The sequence below is a fragment of the Chelonus insularis genome, unplaced genomic scaffold (genome assembly GCF_013357705.1).
Source record: "Chelonus insularis isolate UGA/USDA-ARS -01 unplaced genomic scaffold, ASM1335770v1 contig_130_pilon, whole genome shotgun sequence".
Lineage (NCBI taxonomy): Eukaryota > Metazoa > Arthropoda > Insecta > Hymenoptera > Braconidae > Chelonus > Chelonus insularis.
In genome coordinates this window covers 598,333-618,834 of record NW_023276371.1, presented here as the reverse complement: position 1 = coordinate 618,834, position 20,502 = coordinate 598,333, and the positions used below count along the sequence as shown (strand labels likewise).

The window sequence follows — 20,502 nt, the reverse complement described above, 5'->3', positions numbered from 1 at the left end:
AATAACCCGGAAGTATGGTATATTTATAAATAATGAACTCTGTGAACTATTGAGATAAAAAGTTCACTTGAATCATTTAATTACCTGCTTGATTTAAATTAATAATTAATCCAATTTTTTAAATCATCTCTATGTCAACACAATATTTATAAGAAAGAATTTCTTAAATATCAATAACACAAACAATTAATTTTTTAAAAATATTCGTATGTTGAGATTAAGTCAACAGTAAGCATTTGGAAAAATGAAAATTGATTGCAATATTTTTTTTTTTTTTGTTTAAAGAAAATCTATTGTTACATTTTTAAGATAGCTCTTTATTTCTTTGTTGAGTATGTTGATGAATCAAGCATAATTTATGGCGTGAAGAATTTGTAAAATCAGGAAAAAAGCATTATCATAAAATAGAACATCACCTGGGTACGCACATTCTTGTTAGCTATATGAAGATGGCCATGGAATTTACGAAGGTTAAAGCTACGAATGAACGTAGTTCCAACTCTGTAACTACCTGGGATAGCACGCTACGGACCAATTCGTCAGCAGGTCGAATCACTGAATCGCGTGCAATTTAACATTAGTGTGCTGAAGCTTTGTGAGCTTTATGGGTCATAGTTTAACCATTTCTATCTTCCTCTTGTATTCTTTATTCCTTCAATGTTAAACTCTCACGGTTTCAGAATAAAATTACTTCAAATAGACTGAGTGAGAGCGATAATATTGATAGTAATAATAATTGGCATATTATTGGATAGTGGCAATTTAGTTGAACAGAGTATTCAGAAATTACTTCAGTTTAGTGAGTAAACAAAGTCATTATTTGAAGCTTTAATTGAAAGTGAAGTTTTAGTTCATTATCGATTAAGATTAATAGTTTTGTTTGACATCAATAAAATAATTTATTAGTTCCTTTTTTTTTTTTATTATTAATGATAAATGATATCAACTTTAATTTGGAATTTTTTTTTTCAATTTGATTATGAAATATTAATGATGGACTTTGATGATGTTGAGTAATTATTGTAATAAGAGAATATTTTTAAATATTGTTTAAACAATTGATCGATTATTAAGTTATAAATATTTAAAAGGTATTATTTGAAAATCACTAATAATTACAGAATAATACCACAATTATCTGTATAGAAATAATAATTTGAGTGGAATAATTCTCAAAGACTTCTGAAAATGTTACATAAATATCAACAAGGTTTCTTTGTTGATGGTAAATTATGAACTAAAATAGATATTAATTCACATTGTTGTAAATAAAAAACTAAGACTATTATAATTAACTGAATCTCATTTAACAAATCTACCTTTGGTATTATTTTACCACTAAAAGAATTTTTGCACTCTAACAAAATATATTTTTCATCAAACCAAACTTCTCAATCGAAAATGAATAATAAACAAATGAATAACATTATAAAAACATAAACTTTTTATTGTAAGGACTCTTTTTTATAAATCATTAATGATCTACTGGACATAGAAATAATTGTCTTGATGTCTTTATTAATTTGCTAGAATGATTAAAACAAAAAAAAAAAAAGGAATTTGCAAAAAAGACTCGTTGATCATGTTATGCAGTATATATTGATGAATATTAATAAAGCATTAATCATTTCCTCTATTTCAGTTTAAAACATTTATTAAACAGCTGTTCAACTTGCATATTTATTCTCTAATGAGATCTTTTTCATCAACAAAAACATTCTTTCAATCTTTTTATCAACTCTGCAGATTAATAAAGAGTTATTGCTATCAGGCCAGTCTAATAATGCATTTTAATCAAACTTTTCTACTCCTTCTATTATTTGCCAACTTTCGAAGAAAATAAACAAATAAAGTAACGCGAAAAGGTCGATTAGATTTGAATTTGACAGAATAATCAGATAAAACTCATTACTTGATGTGAAAATAAGTGATCGATCGATCTAGGCAATCGTCTAGGTCTATATAATGGTCAAATGAACTTTGAACAATCAAGATTCACTTAACTCAATTGATGTGCCCTTTCCAGTAAAATGATGTACACGTTCACTCGATTACTTTCTAACGGAGATTGACATCAAGCTGATGCATCGCTTGGAGATTTTAAACTCATCAGAAAATTTTCGTGTCAACTGAATAACAAACTTGTATATACGTTTATTACATTAAATAGTACATATTCAGCAACACGTATGAGAATTGTATGTTGATTCATACTAAGACAAGGATGATGATAATTAGAGACACGTGCAGAGTTAATGACATTTGCTTTGCTTTAGATTAAAGATCTCCATTTGCTGATGAGAAACAAATGATAGACATTGTATATTTATACTGTGTGTTATCTTTTACCACTTACAACTGTGACTGTGGAATTATTTCAAAACTTACTGCATATATAATTGTTTCGCATCCACGTTGATTAAAAAGATGATGGAACGTGACTTACCTAAAACAAAAAAAATTTTATTCAGTTTAGTATTTGTATTGTTGTTGAAATAAATTTAATTAATTTTGTTATGGTTAATTGAGTTAGCTGTTATTTTATAGGAGTTAATAGGTGAATAATGGAGAGAAGTGAAATAAAATTTAATTGTCTTATAACTTGAGCTATTAAATTTAATTTCTCTTGAAAATATTTTGATTATATTTTAATAAGTTTTCTCTCTATACTATTTTCAGATTAATATTTAAATTATTCATTAATATGTATCTAAAGTTTCTTTCCCTCTCCCCTTTTTTTTCTGTTAATTATTTCAAAAAAATATAAAATACTTCAGAATCCATGAGAAATTCGAAAAATTGTAACATAAAAATGGTGCCTCAGGCGTAAGTAATTGCAACACCACTAGCACAAATAAAAAATAAATTGAAAGAGATGTTTGTTTTTTTATAATTCCAAGTATCATCTAAGGTAAATAATGAAGGAAAAAAAAATACCTACAGAATGGCTGTCATCAAAAATGTAAATTTAAATAACAAAAAAATATGACTTGGAATAAAAAATTGATTAAACACTTTCTTAGCTATTGGAAGTGAATAATAATTTTGATTATAACTTTTTTTTACAAAAAAGTCATTTAATTACGAAAATGATAACGAAAAAAGATGAATATATTTTCTCGTTGATGAGATTTTTTGTTATTAACAAAAAATTCATTTGATATTTTAATTAATTCATAAAATTAATAGATGAGGATCATTCATTTGATGGTTGTATTTAATTTGGCTAAGTCTTAATAAACAGTAACTTTTGCGTTAATGATAAATAATAATTTAATTATTAGAGATAACAGTTGTTGAAATAATTAAATGACTCTAATATGATTGTCTTTATTAATATTTAAACAAAATGATTTGATCAAATATTGATGCTTATAATACAGTTGTCTATTTATCTGTTGATTATTATTAATAGTGAATAATTGACTTGTATATTATTACTAGTAAAAAATATATTTTCAACAACAAAACGTTTATCATTAACAAGCGTGGACGCCACAACAAATTATTCCATTATTTTAATTGACTCATTATTCGAATTAAATCATTTTACATTGAATTTGTTTGATTTTTTTCCTTTGTATTTCAATGAGCTAATTTTTAAAATTACAGTTTTTTTCCTCCGTTAATCAATCATTAATTAAAAAAAATAAATTTCTTCGAATAGAGTAATTATTTTTTGCAGTAATTAAAGTGAAGTAGCTTAGCAATTTTATTTTTAAGTCCAATTTAATGAGTAAATTGAACACAAGTTAAATTGATTAATCATTAAAAAAAATTATACTCAAAGTAAATAAAATTTGCTTACGATAAGTATTAACTTTGGTTGAGTGTATTCCCATGTTACGAAATAAAAGTACATAGTTAACTTCGAAACTACTTAAACTAATGCCTATTTTTTACAGTCGTATTCGTAATCAAGGGACAAGTATTCATCGTATTCAGCTCATTACATTGAGAAGAAACCTTAGCTGACCAATATAATTATCAAGAACAACTAACCCAATGGAATATTTTCATGAGTAAGATCAATTACCCATTCAAATCAATATTAAATGTTGATACTTCATTAATAAACTTCAGACATTGCAATTTTCACCGTAATAAGTGTCGTCTTATCTCTCTAAAACAGACGATGTAGCAGCTTAAAATATTCTAAACTAATCCATCTTGTATGTATGAATATTATTTTTGGCTCACAACGAGTCTACTCAGCCCAATCTGACACTAAAAAGTTGGCCTAAGCATTCGAAACTGATATTTTGTTGTTCCTTCAAACGAAAATTTGCAATTTTTGAGTGTCAAATGAAACTTGTTGTTTGAAATACGACTTCGATTAATGCCAAGGTCATGAAGCCTAAAGTCTGAAGATTAAAGACGACCGAAATAAACCAATTGAATATGACAAATTTAGACTTGGATTCTCGACTCACCCGCAGATCCAGGAATGTCGTCTTCGGGGAATGCTGCTGTTTGGTACCAGAAGAAGTGGTTGCAATGAGGGTTTAGCATTCCCACCCCCTTCACCAGCTGGAAGTCGAAGCTCCGGAACTTGGAGACTGTTCATATTGACTCCAACAGCAATAATCAATGCTTTTTATGAACCACAATGAAATTTTCACACACTTTGTTGAGCTTTGTGATAATTCTTTGACCTAGTCTTAACGCTATTTAATCCAATGACAGACATTTCCGATAAAGATTCTTTTATTTTTTTCCATTTAAAAAATTTGCTTCTCTCTGCTTCGTGCATTAATTCGTCCCTTGGTAAAAAGACACCTACACAAGACCTTTGGGTCAAAGAATAAATACATAAAGTATTTCCGTAGTAATGAAAGAGCTACGGTTAGAGTCGCATTGGTTGGTAAATTAATTGTGTCTGCTAGAGAATAAAATTCAAAGCCTTAACGAGTCAAAGTAATACTATTGCAATTTACATAAATTGAAATTACTCTCCTATGATGAGAAAAAAAAAATAGACTGAAGAAAATATTTTAAAATTGCCACGTCTGTACAACAAGTATTATAAGCAGATGAATCAAGTATTAAAGGAAGCTTGATGTATTACAATGACTAGCAAGATTGTATAGGGTAAACTTGTTTTTAACTAAAAAAATATAGTAAAAACATTCAAGGACATTGCGCATGGCTTGTGTGTGAAGAATAATAAAGAGTAACACAAAGTTTATTATTGGCATGTGCATCTATCATTTTTCCAGGAGATAAAAAAATTTAACATTTTAATTTTATTATTATTATTTATTATATTTAAAACGTTTTATGCTTCAGAAATCATGATGTATAAAGACAAAGTCAATTTTCACGAATAGTTTTTTAGTATTAAAAAAATTCTGATGAGATCTTGAATACGTAAACTGAATAATAAACAACAACACTGTAAGTATTGAGCAAGAAGAGATGTTATTAAAAAATAACATTTTTTTGTTCGATAATGAGGATGGAGGAGGGTAAAAGAATTTTTTATTATGAATTTAAAAAAATTTTAATAAATGAGATTGAGAATTGTTTTGAAATGTGTTATTTCAAAAAACATGGGGATTATGTATTTGTTGTAATATTTTTAATATAATATTTGTTGATTCTCTTAAATTGTATTGATGTGAAACACACATTTATTTTTTGCCAACAGAAATGAACAGTTATTGATATCATTTGTTGGAATTGTTTGTAAGTTAATGATTGTTTGCGTGCTGGTTTTGATTATTAAAAATAGTAGTTGATAAAAAAACATTTGTCAGATATTTTTGGATAAATTAAATAATATGTAATAAATGTGAGACTTTAAATAACAAATAAAATTTGTTAAATAAATAATTAAACAGTTGATGAAAGACAAAGAAACTTAACATTTGTAACAAGTGTTAACATTAAACTTTTAGTTTATTACAAGTTTAATGTTTGATAAAACTAATTTTTCAGTTAAAAAATGTTTTAATTTTTTTTCAGAAGAAATATTTTTTATGTGTGTTTAAATAAAAAAAATTTTCCAATGTGAAAAAATGATAATGACAAGAATTTTACTAACATTAATAAATATCTTTTCAAAGAGTTTTTTTTTTTATTTTATTTGTAAATAATACTTTTTGTGAATAACTTTTTTGTAATACAAAGTAAATTAAACAAAAATTGTCAACTTCATATTGCCAGCAATTTATGAAAACAATTTAGTAATAAGAAAAAAAAAAACAATGAAACATTTTTATAAATATTATACTTTCAAGGATTTAACACTAGAAACACGTCACAAAAAATTAGTTCAAGTTTGATATTATTTTAAATTCGCTTGCCAAACTTTTCAAAAATTCCTTTGAATCATTTCAACTGTTAATAAGTGACCTAAACCAATAGCTTGACAAAAATTGTTTGAATCAAAATATTTAAACTCGTCACTTAATATTGTTGCAGTGAAAGTAAGACAAAAGGAATGATGACCTTTGACAGTAAATATTTATTTATCATTTCTAGCATTTTATTGTCAACAGAACACTATAAGAATCCAACTCTTATTGAAAGACAATTGAGTTTTAATTCTCACACTAACAATAGGTGTTGTTTGTAAGAAAAAAAAAGTTGTTTTGTGAGTTTAATATGACAAGCGGGACATGTACAAATGTATAAACCTTTAGCGAGTCAACAGTTGTTATCGCATGCTAACCGACTGCAGGCACGAACGTAATATGTTGCCTCGAAAAGTCTGTGTACAGACACGTACATATCAGTTGCGTACGCTGACCAGCGTACGTCGCACCCGCGTCAATGCATAATCAAACTAATAAACTGAATAAACCGAATACCAACCAACACTTCTACCTCCACCGAGTTATTTCGTTACTACACCGCGTGACATCGTCAATTCTTAATTGACTTTTTACGATTCTTATTCGCAAATGCGACACCATCACTCACACATTTGCATATTATTGAAAAAAACATTGTGTGTCTGTTTATCGTGTTCCGTATCTACTTCTCAGTCTGATTGCGTTTGAATTTTCTACTTTGCTTGTCTGCTGCTGCTCTCTTTCTCTACTTAAATTTCTTCCATTCTCACTTTTCACACATTTTCTCTGGCCTTTTGTGCGAAATAAATTATTTGTCACAGTCGAGTGTCCGAAGGAGCGAGTAAAAAACTAAATCCCAGTGATGATTAACGACACTGACGGAGGTGTCTGGTGAGACCACGAGGATTCGCGTGTGCAACTATGTGTCCACGTACGCGCGATCGTCTAGACTCGGTGTAACTAGTGTAGCCCAGAGTCCACGGCAGTTCAAGAACAAATAGCCGGCCGGTTTAGTGTGAGAAAGAGAGAGGGAGGAGGTAAAAACTTGTAAACGGATTGTGGAGAGAGTATTGACGCGATTGACTTGAACGTAATAGAAGCAAGACGACGTTAATTGTATGCTCCATTATGTGCACAAGTAAGTAAACGTTTGTACACTCGATGCAGCGTCCAGTGGATGCAGAAAGAGGAGCACCCGACGATCTAATCCGTCGGTTAACCGCGCCGCCAGAGACCCGCCACGGTCGTCGTTGGGTGACGAGAATCGACGAGCTGCGTCGAAGCTTTCCGGAAATTCCCGAAATCCATAACTGCAGCTACTCTTTGTATTGTCTCCCCTCTTGGACATGGGCCGCACCTCAATACCTTGCATCGTCTTCAACCAACATCTACATACGTAGTTTCTTATGGGGTGATAATCTATCGTAAGACCTTATCTCCCGGAAATGACCTCGTTTGTATAATACTTATTATTGACTCTCAGTTGAGGCAGGTCAAGATGATGCTGTCGCCTTTATTATTGTTGTCTATATTATCATTATTATTATTGTTATTACTGTGATGACCAGTTAATTGTGGTATTATTTATGTATTCATAGTCAGTTCTGACGTAGATTATAGAAATTAGCATACGAATAGACGTGAAATTGAAACAAGATGATATTTTTGTCTGCTTGGTCGTTGTATTGTTGTCATGCAATGTTGAAGTTTTCGAGTTCCGTCGTGATATTGGATATGTTTGAGATCAGGAATTGTACGTTGGAGAAGAAATCGTTTGAATTTACTGAAGGAATGAATTTACTTTGTAATTGAAAAATGGTGGATTCCGATTTTTTCAATAGTCTGTTGATATTTATAGAATTTTTTTTTTTTGTATTGAATTTCTTCAGGTATATCAAGAAAAAAATTAGTTTCCAGAATCAAGTATTGATATGAATAGTCATGGAAATATATTTTTTTTTCCACTAATCTATTGGGTGAATAAAAAAACTCGAATATTCAAGAATAAAATTCTGTTTAATTTATTCTACTCAAAATATTACTTTTGAAATATTTTTCAATTATTCACTAACTCTTTTTAAGACTTAGTAATTGAGTATTTTTACTTAAAGTCAACTATTTGAAGTTGAATAAAACAATAAAAGTTTATTTTTAATATGAATGAACATGGGAGTATTGACTCTAATAATTAATGAGATAATTAAATGGAGTATTGAATAAAATTGAAAATTATTCTCGATGAAATAATTTGTTTAATCAAAATTAACATTAAAATAGCCACAAAGTTGCAGCTAAGTGATAATTTTGTCTGTTTGATTATATTTAACTTACACAACAGCAAATTTAATGGCTTCAACAACGGTAATAATTAATATTAAATCTGAATTACACACTTCTATTTCATTAAAATCAATTTAAACTCATCTCATCTTTCATTATTCCATAACTTTAACTTATTTATAAAAGTTAAATGCACAGTCAGATGTCAAATAACATAAAAGATACGAAAAATAAAATAACCAGTGTTTCTACTTGGGTGAGTTTTTTTTTGAAAGTCAGCTTTCAAATGTGATAGGTCAAGTTCAAAATCTGATATACGATGTATCCAAGTGCAATTATAATTATATCTTACTTACAGTACTAATTACTATCTTCGAGGATAATTTTTTTTCTCAAAATTATGTATTTAAATCATTGTATAAAAATAAACTCATTAAAATAAAGTATTCAAGTTGAATAATATTATTGTTTATTTTTATTTAATCTACATGTAAAATACTTCAGTTACTTGAGCCATATAAATTCATTCGAATGATACATCTATTTCTATTTACTTTAATTAGCTGCGATATTCATTATTGCTGGAGAAATGTAGAAATTTATCATTTATTTATTTTAATTAATTATTAAATGCTATATGGGTTAACGAAAGAAATATATTAATTACCCACTATTATTTATATTTTAATTAGTTGTTCAACACTGGTTTAACTAATCACTAGAATTCATGATATATTTATTTATCGCTGATTTTATTCATTATTTATTCAACAAAACAGGTATTTAATTTTTTTTTTTTATTATAAATAACTATCTGCTTCAATTATTTCATTATCAATAAAATACTTTCGTGTAATAAATAATTAGAATGTGACGTAAGAAAGATGAACTCATTTACTATCATTTCTTTCTACGATTAAAGTTAGATAAATGTGAAATATTGTATAATAAGTCATTTTTTTTTTAAAGTTAACTGATAAACTTAGAAACTTGACGCTTGTTTAGCGTCATGAAATCAACAATTGTATATACAAATGTGAAAACATATATTCTAGAACAAATATCACATAAGTTAGGTTTCAGAAATCGATTGCTCATCTGTCTTACATGTTTTTAGGCTGATAAAGTTGACCGAATAGATCCATCACCATTTTTTTATCCAAACTCCTCTGAGAAATTTAATTTCAAGGAAGATGGAGTGTCATTTAATGGCTTATTTCATACATAAGTTTTGCAATAAGACACTCGTTCCATGACTTTAATCATTTTTTCAATCTATGTTGAAAGTAAAAGGTCCAAAATTGTTATTGGAAAAAATGATTAAGTATTCAATGAAATTATTGAAATAAATTTTTCAGAGTATTGAATAGTTTATAAATAGATTAATGATAAATGAGTTATAGAAAAACAATTTTTTCCCTTTCAGTTTGTTGGATTAATCTTAAAGATAAATAATCCTGTAAATAAATCAAGAATCGATTTTTCAGAAGTATAAAAATTTTTGCAAGTTTCCCAGAAGAGTCATTCCAGCTCTCGGAAAGCTATCTTTCACTATCACAATTCCTTAGGTTCTAATACAGAAAGATAAAGAATAAGTAAAAAATGTGGGTTTGAAAAGGTCTGACACGTCTCGACCTTCGCCATTTAATAATAAGTGCAATTGAAATTTTTCTTTTTTTTTTCTCTGTGACAGAAGATTGGATGCTTACCAAATTAGGTTTACTTTGTACTCGACAATGTTAATAAATAAATACATGAATAATGGTATTTATCAAAATCCCCAATTATTCTACTTATTAAAAACTACATTACTCATGTCTTTTCTTTATATTTGATAAAAAAATTTCTTTTCATTTTTCTCCTTTATTTGTTGTTCTCATATAATGATTTTCCCATGTACTTCGTGCATCTGAGAAATTTAGGTAGCAAGAAAAGTAAAACCGGATTGAATTTTTATTCTTCAAGATGGCATGAATTGATACAAAAAGAGTACTTTAAAGTAAAAACGTTTTTTGGATTTCTAAAAATTGGATTCGTCTTACATCTGCTTCATAAACCTTGAACATATATTGAATTTCAAGAGAAGCAAAAAAAAAAAATTATGGAATAAAAAATACCCTCCATTCTTTTTTGATTCTCAAAAGTAAAATGTATTAATCAGTATTGACAGAAATAACAGCCACAAAAAATAGAATAATAGAAGTGATGTTAGAAAAAAAAGAGTGTTTTTGGCTATTTTATGATGTGAAAACTGACAATTTGTTGGAATTAGATTCAACAGAAGAGCTTTTTGGAAAGCATCCAGCAAAGATATTCAATGAAACGTGTAAAATGACTTCTGAATGAATTACAATCAAAGAAAGATAAAATTTTTCACTGAGTTAATTGATGTCATTTAACCAGTATATTTTAAGAGAATCATTCATTTTTTTTAATCTTGTGTGACATATGAAAATGAAATATTTAAGCCACAAGCAAATTCATTTTGTTGACAGGCAATCAACTCTGCTTGATATCTTCCTTATGTTTTTGTGGCTTTGGAAAATTTTCTGATTTCAGTTGGACGAATTTGTTATCAGAGAAATATCTACGTCTGTTTACGATATTCAATTTTTAATAATCAACACAATCTTTGCAATTTCAATATACTCAAATTACTATTGTTATTTAGTTAAATAGATTTTATTTTCTTCTGAATGAAAAATGTATACTCATTTGCTATATTTTAGATTAATTTTATTCATTAATTAAATAATCATTTGATGTAATAAACAAATAGTTGAAGTTAAATCGTTCTTATTTCCTGAATGAAAAATAAATCTGTAAATAGTTGGGCTAAGTAAATAATTTTAGTAACTATATTCTTGACTTAGTCTACCTGTCCATCCCTATTTGTCATCAGATGAGGACATACTAATCTAATTATAGCTGATATGGACCAAGAATTTGCATAATAAAGTCCTATTAATAAATTTCCTCAGTCCTATACTACTTAAAAGTATTAATTAAAAGTATTTTCTAAAAGAAAAAAAAAAACTAGGCTAAAATTTTTAAAAAAGTTATAAAATATTACTTTAATTAAAAACCACCAGGTGACATGAAAATAATTTAATAGAAAAGAAAATTTTCTTACAAAAAAAAAAAAAAAAATCAATTGTGAAATAATTCACGTTTAAATTACCACAGTGAGAAAATTTTCTTCGTCTGTGAACCAAAATTAGACGCCAGCTGTTGATTCTCACATCACTAAGTAGATACTAGACCATTAATGATCAGCCATAAAACTTTATGTTCTGTGATCATTGGGAAAATAAAATTATTTTAAATGGCCTCTTGTTGAGGTACAATGGAAATTGGTCAATAAAATTCTTCAGGAGAACTCGTCATTCCATCTGTCAAATTTGAAAATAAACTTGCTGGTAGTTTACGATCATTGTGAAGACATGCAACTAAGTTGAAATCAGGCATGCTTGAAGTATCTAAAACTTGTTGATTTTTTGAGTCTGTTGATACATCAAGTTGGCATGAATCATCATTGCCACCATTGTTACATGGTAATATTTTGTTTTCTAATAAATCAGAATTTATAGCGATATTATCTTCATCACTTTGTACTTCATTCCCATCATACTGAGAGCCAACATTTACCAGAGGTTTTGATAAATTTTTTATACTCTCATCACAATTTTGAAATCTATTCATCTCAAATCCCAATGATGTATCACACACTTGATGCTCTTCTGAATGTCTATAATTATTTGTTGCACTGTTCGTAATAAATTCTAGTTTATTTATAGCGTGAGATGTATTCACACAATGCACTGGTAGAATTGAAGCCTTTCCGTATCTATTTAGATAACCTTCATTAAAAACATTAAGGTTTGAATTTATTTTCTGGAAGTTGAGCTGCTGGGTATATGGAGATGATGTTACATTATGCAAATGGCATTCTGGGTAATGTAAATATTCTGGATAATCACCGTTGTGTTGTTGGAATTCAATTGAGGCATGTTTACATGATGTAGGCTGATGGTTATCAAATGTACTTCCGCCAACATCAATAAAATCAACACCAATACCTATTAAATTCAGTGCCTTAACTTCTCCACTAAGTTCACTTAATTTAGCACGTAGTGGACCTAATTCATCTTCAATCTTCGACAAAATTCCACCATCAGAATTAATAGGATGTTGATTGAGTTTTCTTCGACTACGACTGGAATTGCTGGTTATTGATGAATCTCGACTTTTAGAGTGTCTGATATTTTGAAATGCTGAAGGTCCAGACTTAGTTGAAGCAATTACTGATGACTCGATGGAGGAAAATGTCGCTTCATAGCATGCTCTTATTTTTTTGATTTTTTCAAATCGTGCATGAGATGAAGCTGCTTTTTTCGTAAATATAGGCCAACAATCGACAACTTTCGTATTAGATTCAACAGAATAATGAGATTTTTGAGTGTGCTCATTGAGATGATTGTAATCAGAAGTACTGGAAACAGTGGAAAATGGAAGAGATATGTCAGAAATAGTTGGAGGTGAGTCGATGGACGATTTTAAAAGACTATCGTTTATGCTATGCGAAGCTTGCAAAAATAGATCTTCCACTGGCTTTGAATGATGAGGGGAAAGATTCATCGGAGACATTGTGGATGTGATGATTAAAATTATCTCTCAACTGTCAGCAACGTCTTAGGGTTAGAAAAAGTACATGAAGCTACTTAGTTCAGAGTGTAGCTTAATGTGCTTCGATAAATTTTCAAATAAATTAATTACAGTGAGAAAATAATAATAAATCATTTTAGAATTAATTCCAACAGATGTAAATTCATTTTAAAATGTTATAATTAATTATAACGATGTGTAAATGAGATTAAATCTGAAAATGAAGATGATAATTTATTTTTTTTTGGTGCAAATTTTTTTTACAGGTTCTAAGAATTAATTTATATAGAAGAGAATACTAAGTAGCTAGTAGAGCTGAACTAATTAACGATTGTCACTGATAATGAAACGAGATATATTTCAAATAAATGGATCAATTCTCTTGATATAGCTTATAATTACTGAAATAAATTCTTTATTTTTTTTATATCTATTAATATTAATCTTAAAAATTTTTTTCAACATTATTATAACAATTATTGTAGAAATGTAGAAATATTATTAAATTGTTTGGATGAATAGAAATTTTTTTATCAATAATTGGAACCATCAGAATTGAATATAGAAATATGAATAAAAAATGATATGAAATAAATTCAATTTTTTGAAAATATTTTTTTCATAGGAAATAATAGAGAAAGATAATTCATATTTAAATTGTAAAGCTTGTCATTCTCCACATTTGACTCGTTTGTTTACGACATCGGGATCATTCAAGTGCCACAAATTTATTCAAAGAGATTCTCTTCTTGGTACAAAAAAGGTAAATAAATAAACCACAAGAATGTAAATAACATCACTACACAAGAATAATGAAACAAGATACACATTAAAGACAATTCAAGTGTCATCAATAACTATATAAAAGTAAATTTTTTGAATTGAGTTCCATCATACATTGATACACTTCTATACACACTGTATCCATAACAAACACACTTGAAGCATAGACTAGATAATAATATCAAATAAAAAACACATTGTGTTCTTAACTTAAGAATATATGTGGAATAAAACATTTATTAAACTCAATATTTACAAATATATTGGCAGGAAAGTCAATTTTTTCTGTGATAATATCATTCCTTCATTTCAAGTATATTTATAAAATTTATTATAATAAAATCTTGTTAGTCATCATTTGACTGGTACGCAGCAAAATAATGTTTTCAACAAACTTTCTGAATCATCATAATTTACTAGCAGCATGACCTTTTGAATTATTTAAACAATAAAAATTTCACAACCCAATATAAAATGAATAAATCTTTATGAAATTATATGAATGATACAATTGCATCTGTTTTGTATTCATAAAGATCATTTGAAACAAATTTTTTTTTTCATCCAAAAGAATGTTTAAAACGGAAGAATCAAGAGATTCCTTCAGACAAACCCTACCAGAAACGTAGAGTTTTATTTTATCTAGCAAGGTTTTACCATCGAGTCTTTTTTCCCTATAGTCTTGCGATGAACGACCTTTTCTACTGCCAAAGCTCTTCTTCAGACTGTATTTTCTTTAGTCAATAAATAAAAAACCTACATTACCAACACCAGCCGCCAATTTTCCAGAAAATAATAAAGAGTGCTACTTTATCGACCAAACATCCTGTGGATTCAAGTTGAGCTTTTTTCATTACCAATAAACGATTCAAAGCTTACACAATAGTTCGTAAGAAAAAACATGAGTCTATCAACACACAAATAAATTAAGTAATCGTATTGGTGTTATTCAATAACTGATTGAATGAGATCAAGTATTTTTAGCAAAATTCCAGATTCAAGAAAAGGATAAAGATAGATTGAAAGTAGGATATTTTAATATTGAAACGTAGGGTTAGGTGTGTGTCAACAAGTACCAAGACTTGTTGCTATAAACATCTTGTTGAAGAAGCCTTAGCTAGTAGAGCCATGCAAATGTGATTTTAGCATAATTGTTTTTTACCCTTCGTGCGTGAAATAATCACAAAATCTCGCAGACTCTATACTAGAATCGATTACGAGGGTAAAAGTTCAAGGTCTTAGCACTTGGAATCACTTCAATTAAATAAGGCGCAATTCTTTCTATCAGTAGCTCTGTGAAATTAATTAAAGAAACGATCCTTTCATTTTTTTAAAAAAAATCATTAATTTCGATGTCTAATATTCTAGAAATATTTTAAGAGAACTTGGTCGGTCTATTGTGTTAAAATTAAATGCTGGTAATTAATTAAAAATAATTCAAAAGATTCAATCAAGACAACTTCTTCGTAGTATCATTCAAGTGCAATTACATTCTATCGCCTACGCTTGAGTGAATAAATAAATTTAAAAGATTCTTACTTTAGATTCTCTTTTCCTGTTGTACACTTGCACTTGTGTGCAAGAAGATAAAGAGTTGTGTGCCCTAGGGAGACAAATGACTCGTTGGAATTGATTGAAGCAGAGACGATAAGAAATACGAGGCGCATACGAGCTTAATACATCACTCTGATCTGTAGAGACGACATACAACGAAGCACGCGTCTGTTTAAAAACGTCGTACTCCACTTGTTGGACGTGGTCATCGTGAGGCCGCCACCTGATGCTACGCCACTGGCGCCATCGATTCCCCAAACTTCAAAAGAGCTGGTTGCTATGACAACCAACTTTACCCCTACTACTGGAGAGAATGATGCCGTCGTCGCCTCTGTCGTTTTCTTCCTCACGCGATCAACCTAAACTACATAAGGCCAAGTGATACTCGGATTGATAAATACACCAGCCACTGATCCTTTCAATCTACTTGATCCCAACGAAAAAGATCATTAGTCTAAATTAAAATGAACATCAAGGGAGTTTCAAAGTTAAGCTCAAGAAGACTTAAGCACGACCGTCATGTACCACTACTTATGATGATGATGGTGATGATGATGATGTAGGAAAACAAAGGGAACGGAAGTAAAATACAGACGTTGATAAATAAATTGGTAGCAATCAAGATCCATTTACTTCTATCCAGATCAAACTCAGTAAAAATGACAGGCATGCGTTTTAGTAGTGTGCTAAAACGAGTTTTAAGATGATAATGGGCGTTTCAAGTTTATTGATTGTAAAATGGAGAGCTTTGCTATAGCACAAGAACATTTATAAAAATTATTATCATTAAATTGTATTTAAAATTTTTTATTTCAAACTATCAAGTTATAATAATTGAGTATTGGAATTGAAAGAGATTGATATCACTATTGGTTTCTGTAGCTGTTCGTAAAAAAAGATGAAATAAAAATCGAGTAAAATGCGAAATTATATCTATGGAAAAGTCAATGACCAGCCAGAAGCATGAAAGCTTGCTCACGGTAAGACCACACTGCATATTTCAGTCGAAACGCGTCACAAGGCGGCCTGTGACGTCACGGTTAACCTACATACACTAAAGGGGCTGTACGGACTGTAGCACACTCCCTATCGTAGCTTCAACCCACCCTGTATTTCTTCTAAGCAATAAAAGTTCAGTCGAGCCATCCATTTTAACTTCTTTTATTTTCTATTTAATTATCTAGCCTTAAATCTAATTGCATGAGCAAGGGAAACCAGAGGTACATGATATAACTATACAATATGTAATATAATAGCTTCGGAGATATGATGATAGTAATAAATAAATGACTGGCATCAACTGGCATAACATTATTTTAGGTATATTTCCCTTGTTTATAAAAATTTTATTATTATTGGCTGTTCTATTATGACTATATGGATGTCATTCAAGTTGATATTTTTGATTGAAATGGCTGAAAAAATTGATGACAATAATGCGCCCAATTATCTGTTACATCAAGGTTTTGATATTTTCAGGAGATTGAAGATAAAGCAAAATTCAAAATCGTGAACTGATGATTATAAACACTAGGAATAATCTTTTGAAGTCTTTGTGGAATATGCATAAGAGAATATATCAGTATGATGTTGAAAGGTTCTTTAAAAGGATTACCTTTCTCAAAGAATCCTTTGGGACTCGAATTGCATGTGATCCTTAAAAGTTGCTAAAGAAAATTGTGGAAAAAATAAAACTAATCAAAATGCTACAAATAACCAACATAATCTGGTAGAAGCTTAGCAACATGTAGAGAAAGAAAATTCGATGAAAAGTATCAAAAAATACTTGGAACCTATCCAGGAGTTCTGAAGTCGTAGAAAAAAATGGTAGAATAAAAATTAGAATCAAATGAACAATAATGCAGAGAATGGTCGAATAGTTTTAAATAATGAAAGTAAAGCTAAAAGAGTCCAAGGACATTAGAAAAATGATTGAAAAGCTTGAGAAGAAGCTTTTTCTATATCTTAAAAAGAATTAAATCTCCAAGTACTCGAACAAGATTCAAGAAAATAGAATAAACTGAAACAATGACAGAGATAACGAAATAACACCGCAACATCAACAACAAAGTTTTAGAGAAATGAATATTCAAGAATTCTCCAAGAATAGACAAGAATTAAATTCTGAATTACCATACAAAAATTTGAAAGGACTAGAAATGGATAAGAAAGAAAAAGATAAATAGGATATTTAGGTTGTTTTGAATCTTCTTAATCTCTGATACTTTATAGGATTAGGTCAACAATGCTATGTAAGATAATCTATAACCATAGAAGATAAGCTTTACATAGAACATGTATTGATAAAAATTATAAAAAATTTGATGATAGAAGTGGAGAACATAAGTTTCAACAAGATAAACAACAAGAGACTCCTCTAAGTAATACTAAAGAAGCCATACAAATAGCCAGAGAACTAAACTCTCAGAATACAAATAAGGTTTGCAAATGTTGGAGGAGTGAGTCTGCTAGTAGGAAAAAAAGGCGCCAAAGAGATTGTTTCAAATACAAATTAAGGATTAATGTGGATCAGGACTAATATTAAGTTGGTTAAGAGATCAAATGTTCATTTTGGTTAAGTTAGAAATGCAGTATTGATTAATAAGTTAACTTTTTCAAGCAGATAGTGGTAAAATTGAACCTAAAAGTTAATTTTGTTGTTAGAATTTCGAATTTAAACATATGTAGAGATATGTTATTACAATGGAACTGATGCTTGGGAATATTTGGTAATTTAATTAAATTAATTTATTATAAAATCTAATACTTCTGTGGAAAATTCATTCAAATTTAATTAACCTTTAGAAATTGACGATTAAATTAAGAGATGAAAATGTAATTCAGAGTATGATGTTGGAAAATAAATAAATATTCCATATTCAACAGCTACTAATAAAAAATAAAAAAAAACTGGATTATTTTTGTAAATTATTGACTACAATACTTGATAAGATTTTTATATCTCATCTGTTATGAAGCTATAAAGTTTTATTTTTGCAGAGAAAGAGACTTTAAATAAATAAAATAAGTAAATATAAAAAGAAAATATAACTGACGTCAAAATGATTAAAAATACAAAATCTCTAGTGCTTGGTTCATTAATAAATTTTATAAAATTTTTTCAAAGATGGAGAAATTTATAATTACATTCTTCAACTTTAAAGATATTCCAAGTATGATAAAAAAAAATCCTTAAAACGTCAATTTCTAAGATAAATAGACAATTTTTTTATGTGATAAGAAAAATTTTTTATGATATAAAAGTTACGATTTGTTTGATTAAATATTCTGAATGGGTAATTTACATGCTCGTAACGATCGGAGTAAAACAATCTTTGAGTACTCCAAAAATACTTCCTCACATAGAGACAAAAAGTGCTATCGTCGACTATAAAAAAAAACCTGGGGCGAAATGATAAAATAAAAAGTCAATACAATTTTTTTTTGCAAAAAATTTTGTATACTTTTTTAAAAAATATTCTTCATGAGAAAAAAAAATAACTGCTGCAATCAATGTATTCAGTTAATCATTTACAATAGAATAACTTTGTTGAAATTAATGCAGACAAATTTTCTAGTGAATAATTATATCAATAACGATTTTAAACTCGATAAAATTCTGTTTACATATAACTTCATGTTATCTTTTTTTTTAATAAATTTGACATTACTTTTCTCAAGTTTACTCCAATAACAGTACATTTTCAACTTTAAGCTCATCCATAAGCTGATACAAATTAATTTGTAATTATTAGTATGAGGATGATAATAAAGATAATTGAACTAATAATAATGATGCATCAATTAAAATTTCATTTTCACTTTTCTCATTTTATTATTAATATCAATTTCTCTGGGATAAAGCTTAAAAAAAATCCCATACGATTTGCAAATATTTAATTTCTCCAGTATTCTTGTGATATAACAAGAAAACTTCAGATATTTACGGAGCACAGTTTTTCACAAATATCCATGAATATCCGTTTTGACCGAATCCAATATTTACACAGATTTCCAGAATTCTTTTTTATTTCCCACAACTCGTTTCTCATTTCCTTTTGAACATTATAGTAGTGCTACTTCAAGCCACTCGAGCGCTGCATATCGTTGGTTTTGTTGACAAAAATTCTGGCATAACTGAGTTACAATTTCATTTGTTTAAAAGCAGTAGGTTACCAAAATCCATCACTGACACGTCCAAAGATCTGCAGGACTGATGAATGTAATTAATGAGTGTGAGTGTAATGAAGAAGAGACATCAGCAGAATGCACAGGTCTTTGTGCTAATGTTAACCGATCAAGAGAAACCAAACGTCAAGAATTAAAGAGCAAATTGGCGAGGGGTCAAGATAAACGATCACCAGATCCAAATGTTGATAGTGAGGATTCAATTACATCAGATGATTTAGAGTATTTGATGAAATTCGAACAATTAATGACTTTTGAAGATCAAGCAAGACAGCAATTGAAAGAATTGAAACGTTGGGAGCATGATTATATAAAGAAACTACAAACTAAAGGAAAGGTGAGGTCAAATGACAAGAACAATGAGATTGATGAATTACGTGGTCAGCTAGAAGCTAAATCTTTAGCGAATCAACAGTTAGCTGAACGTATACGTGAACTTGAAGGCCAGGTAGGGACTCTTGAGAGCAAATTGCAGCATTGCAATGAACAAGTAGCACAATTAACTGGAGAACAAAGAGATGGTACTTCAGAGTTGGCTGAGAAACGTCTAGATGTTAATAGACAAATTTATGGAATTAACGCCCAAGAACTCACTATTAAAGATAAAGAAGTAAATGCTAGACTAATAGCATTTGACGTTGAATTAGAAAATGATTTAGATAGAACTGACTATCAAAATGTTGCTATCAATGCTGTTGTTCCAACGACTTCTAAAAATAGTCAAACACAAGCA

At 28.9% G+C, this 20,502-nt stretch overlaps 1 protein-coding gene across 12 annotated transcripts in view; it reads right to left on the bottom strand.

The window, feature by feature from the left end:
- The window catches only part of dnc (phosphodiesterase dunce), a 107,407-nt gene that overhangs the window by 52,115 nt on the left and 34,790 nt on the right, over positions 1–20,502 (bottom strand). The window contains exons 1-2 of one of the 12 annotated variants that reach the window (XM_035090983.1): positions 6,820–7,505; positions 4,434–4,790 (exon numbers count right to left, since the gene is read on the bottom strand). The exons of 7 other annotated variants lie outside the window; for them this stretch is intronic. In XM_035090983.1, coding sequence (XP_034946874.1) covers positions 4,434–4,567 — 134 coding nt within the window. In that variant the 5' untranslated portion in view covers positions 4,568–4,790; positions 6,820–7,505. Of the gene's footprint in view, positions 1–4,433; positions 4,791–6,641; positions 6,800–6,819; positions 7,506–20,502 lie in introns of those variants that run through there. 4 more of the 12 variants (XM_035090998.1, XM_035090991.1, XM_035091016.1 and 1 more) reach the window with 4 other exon arrangements.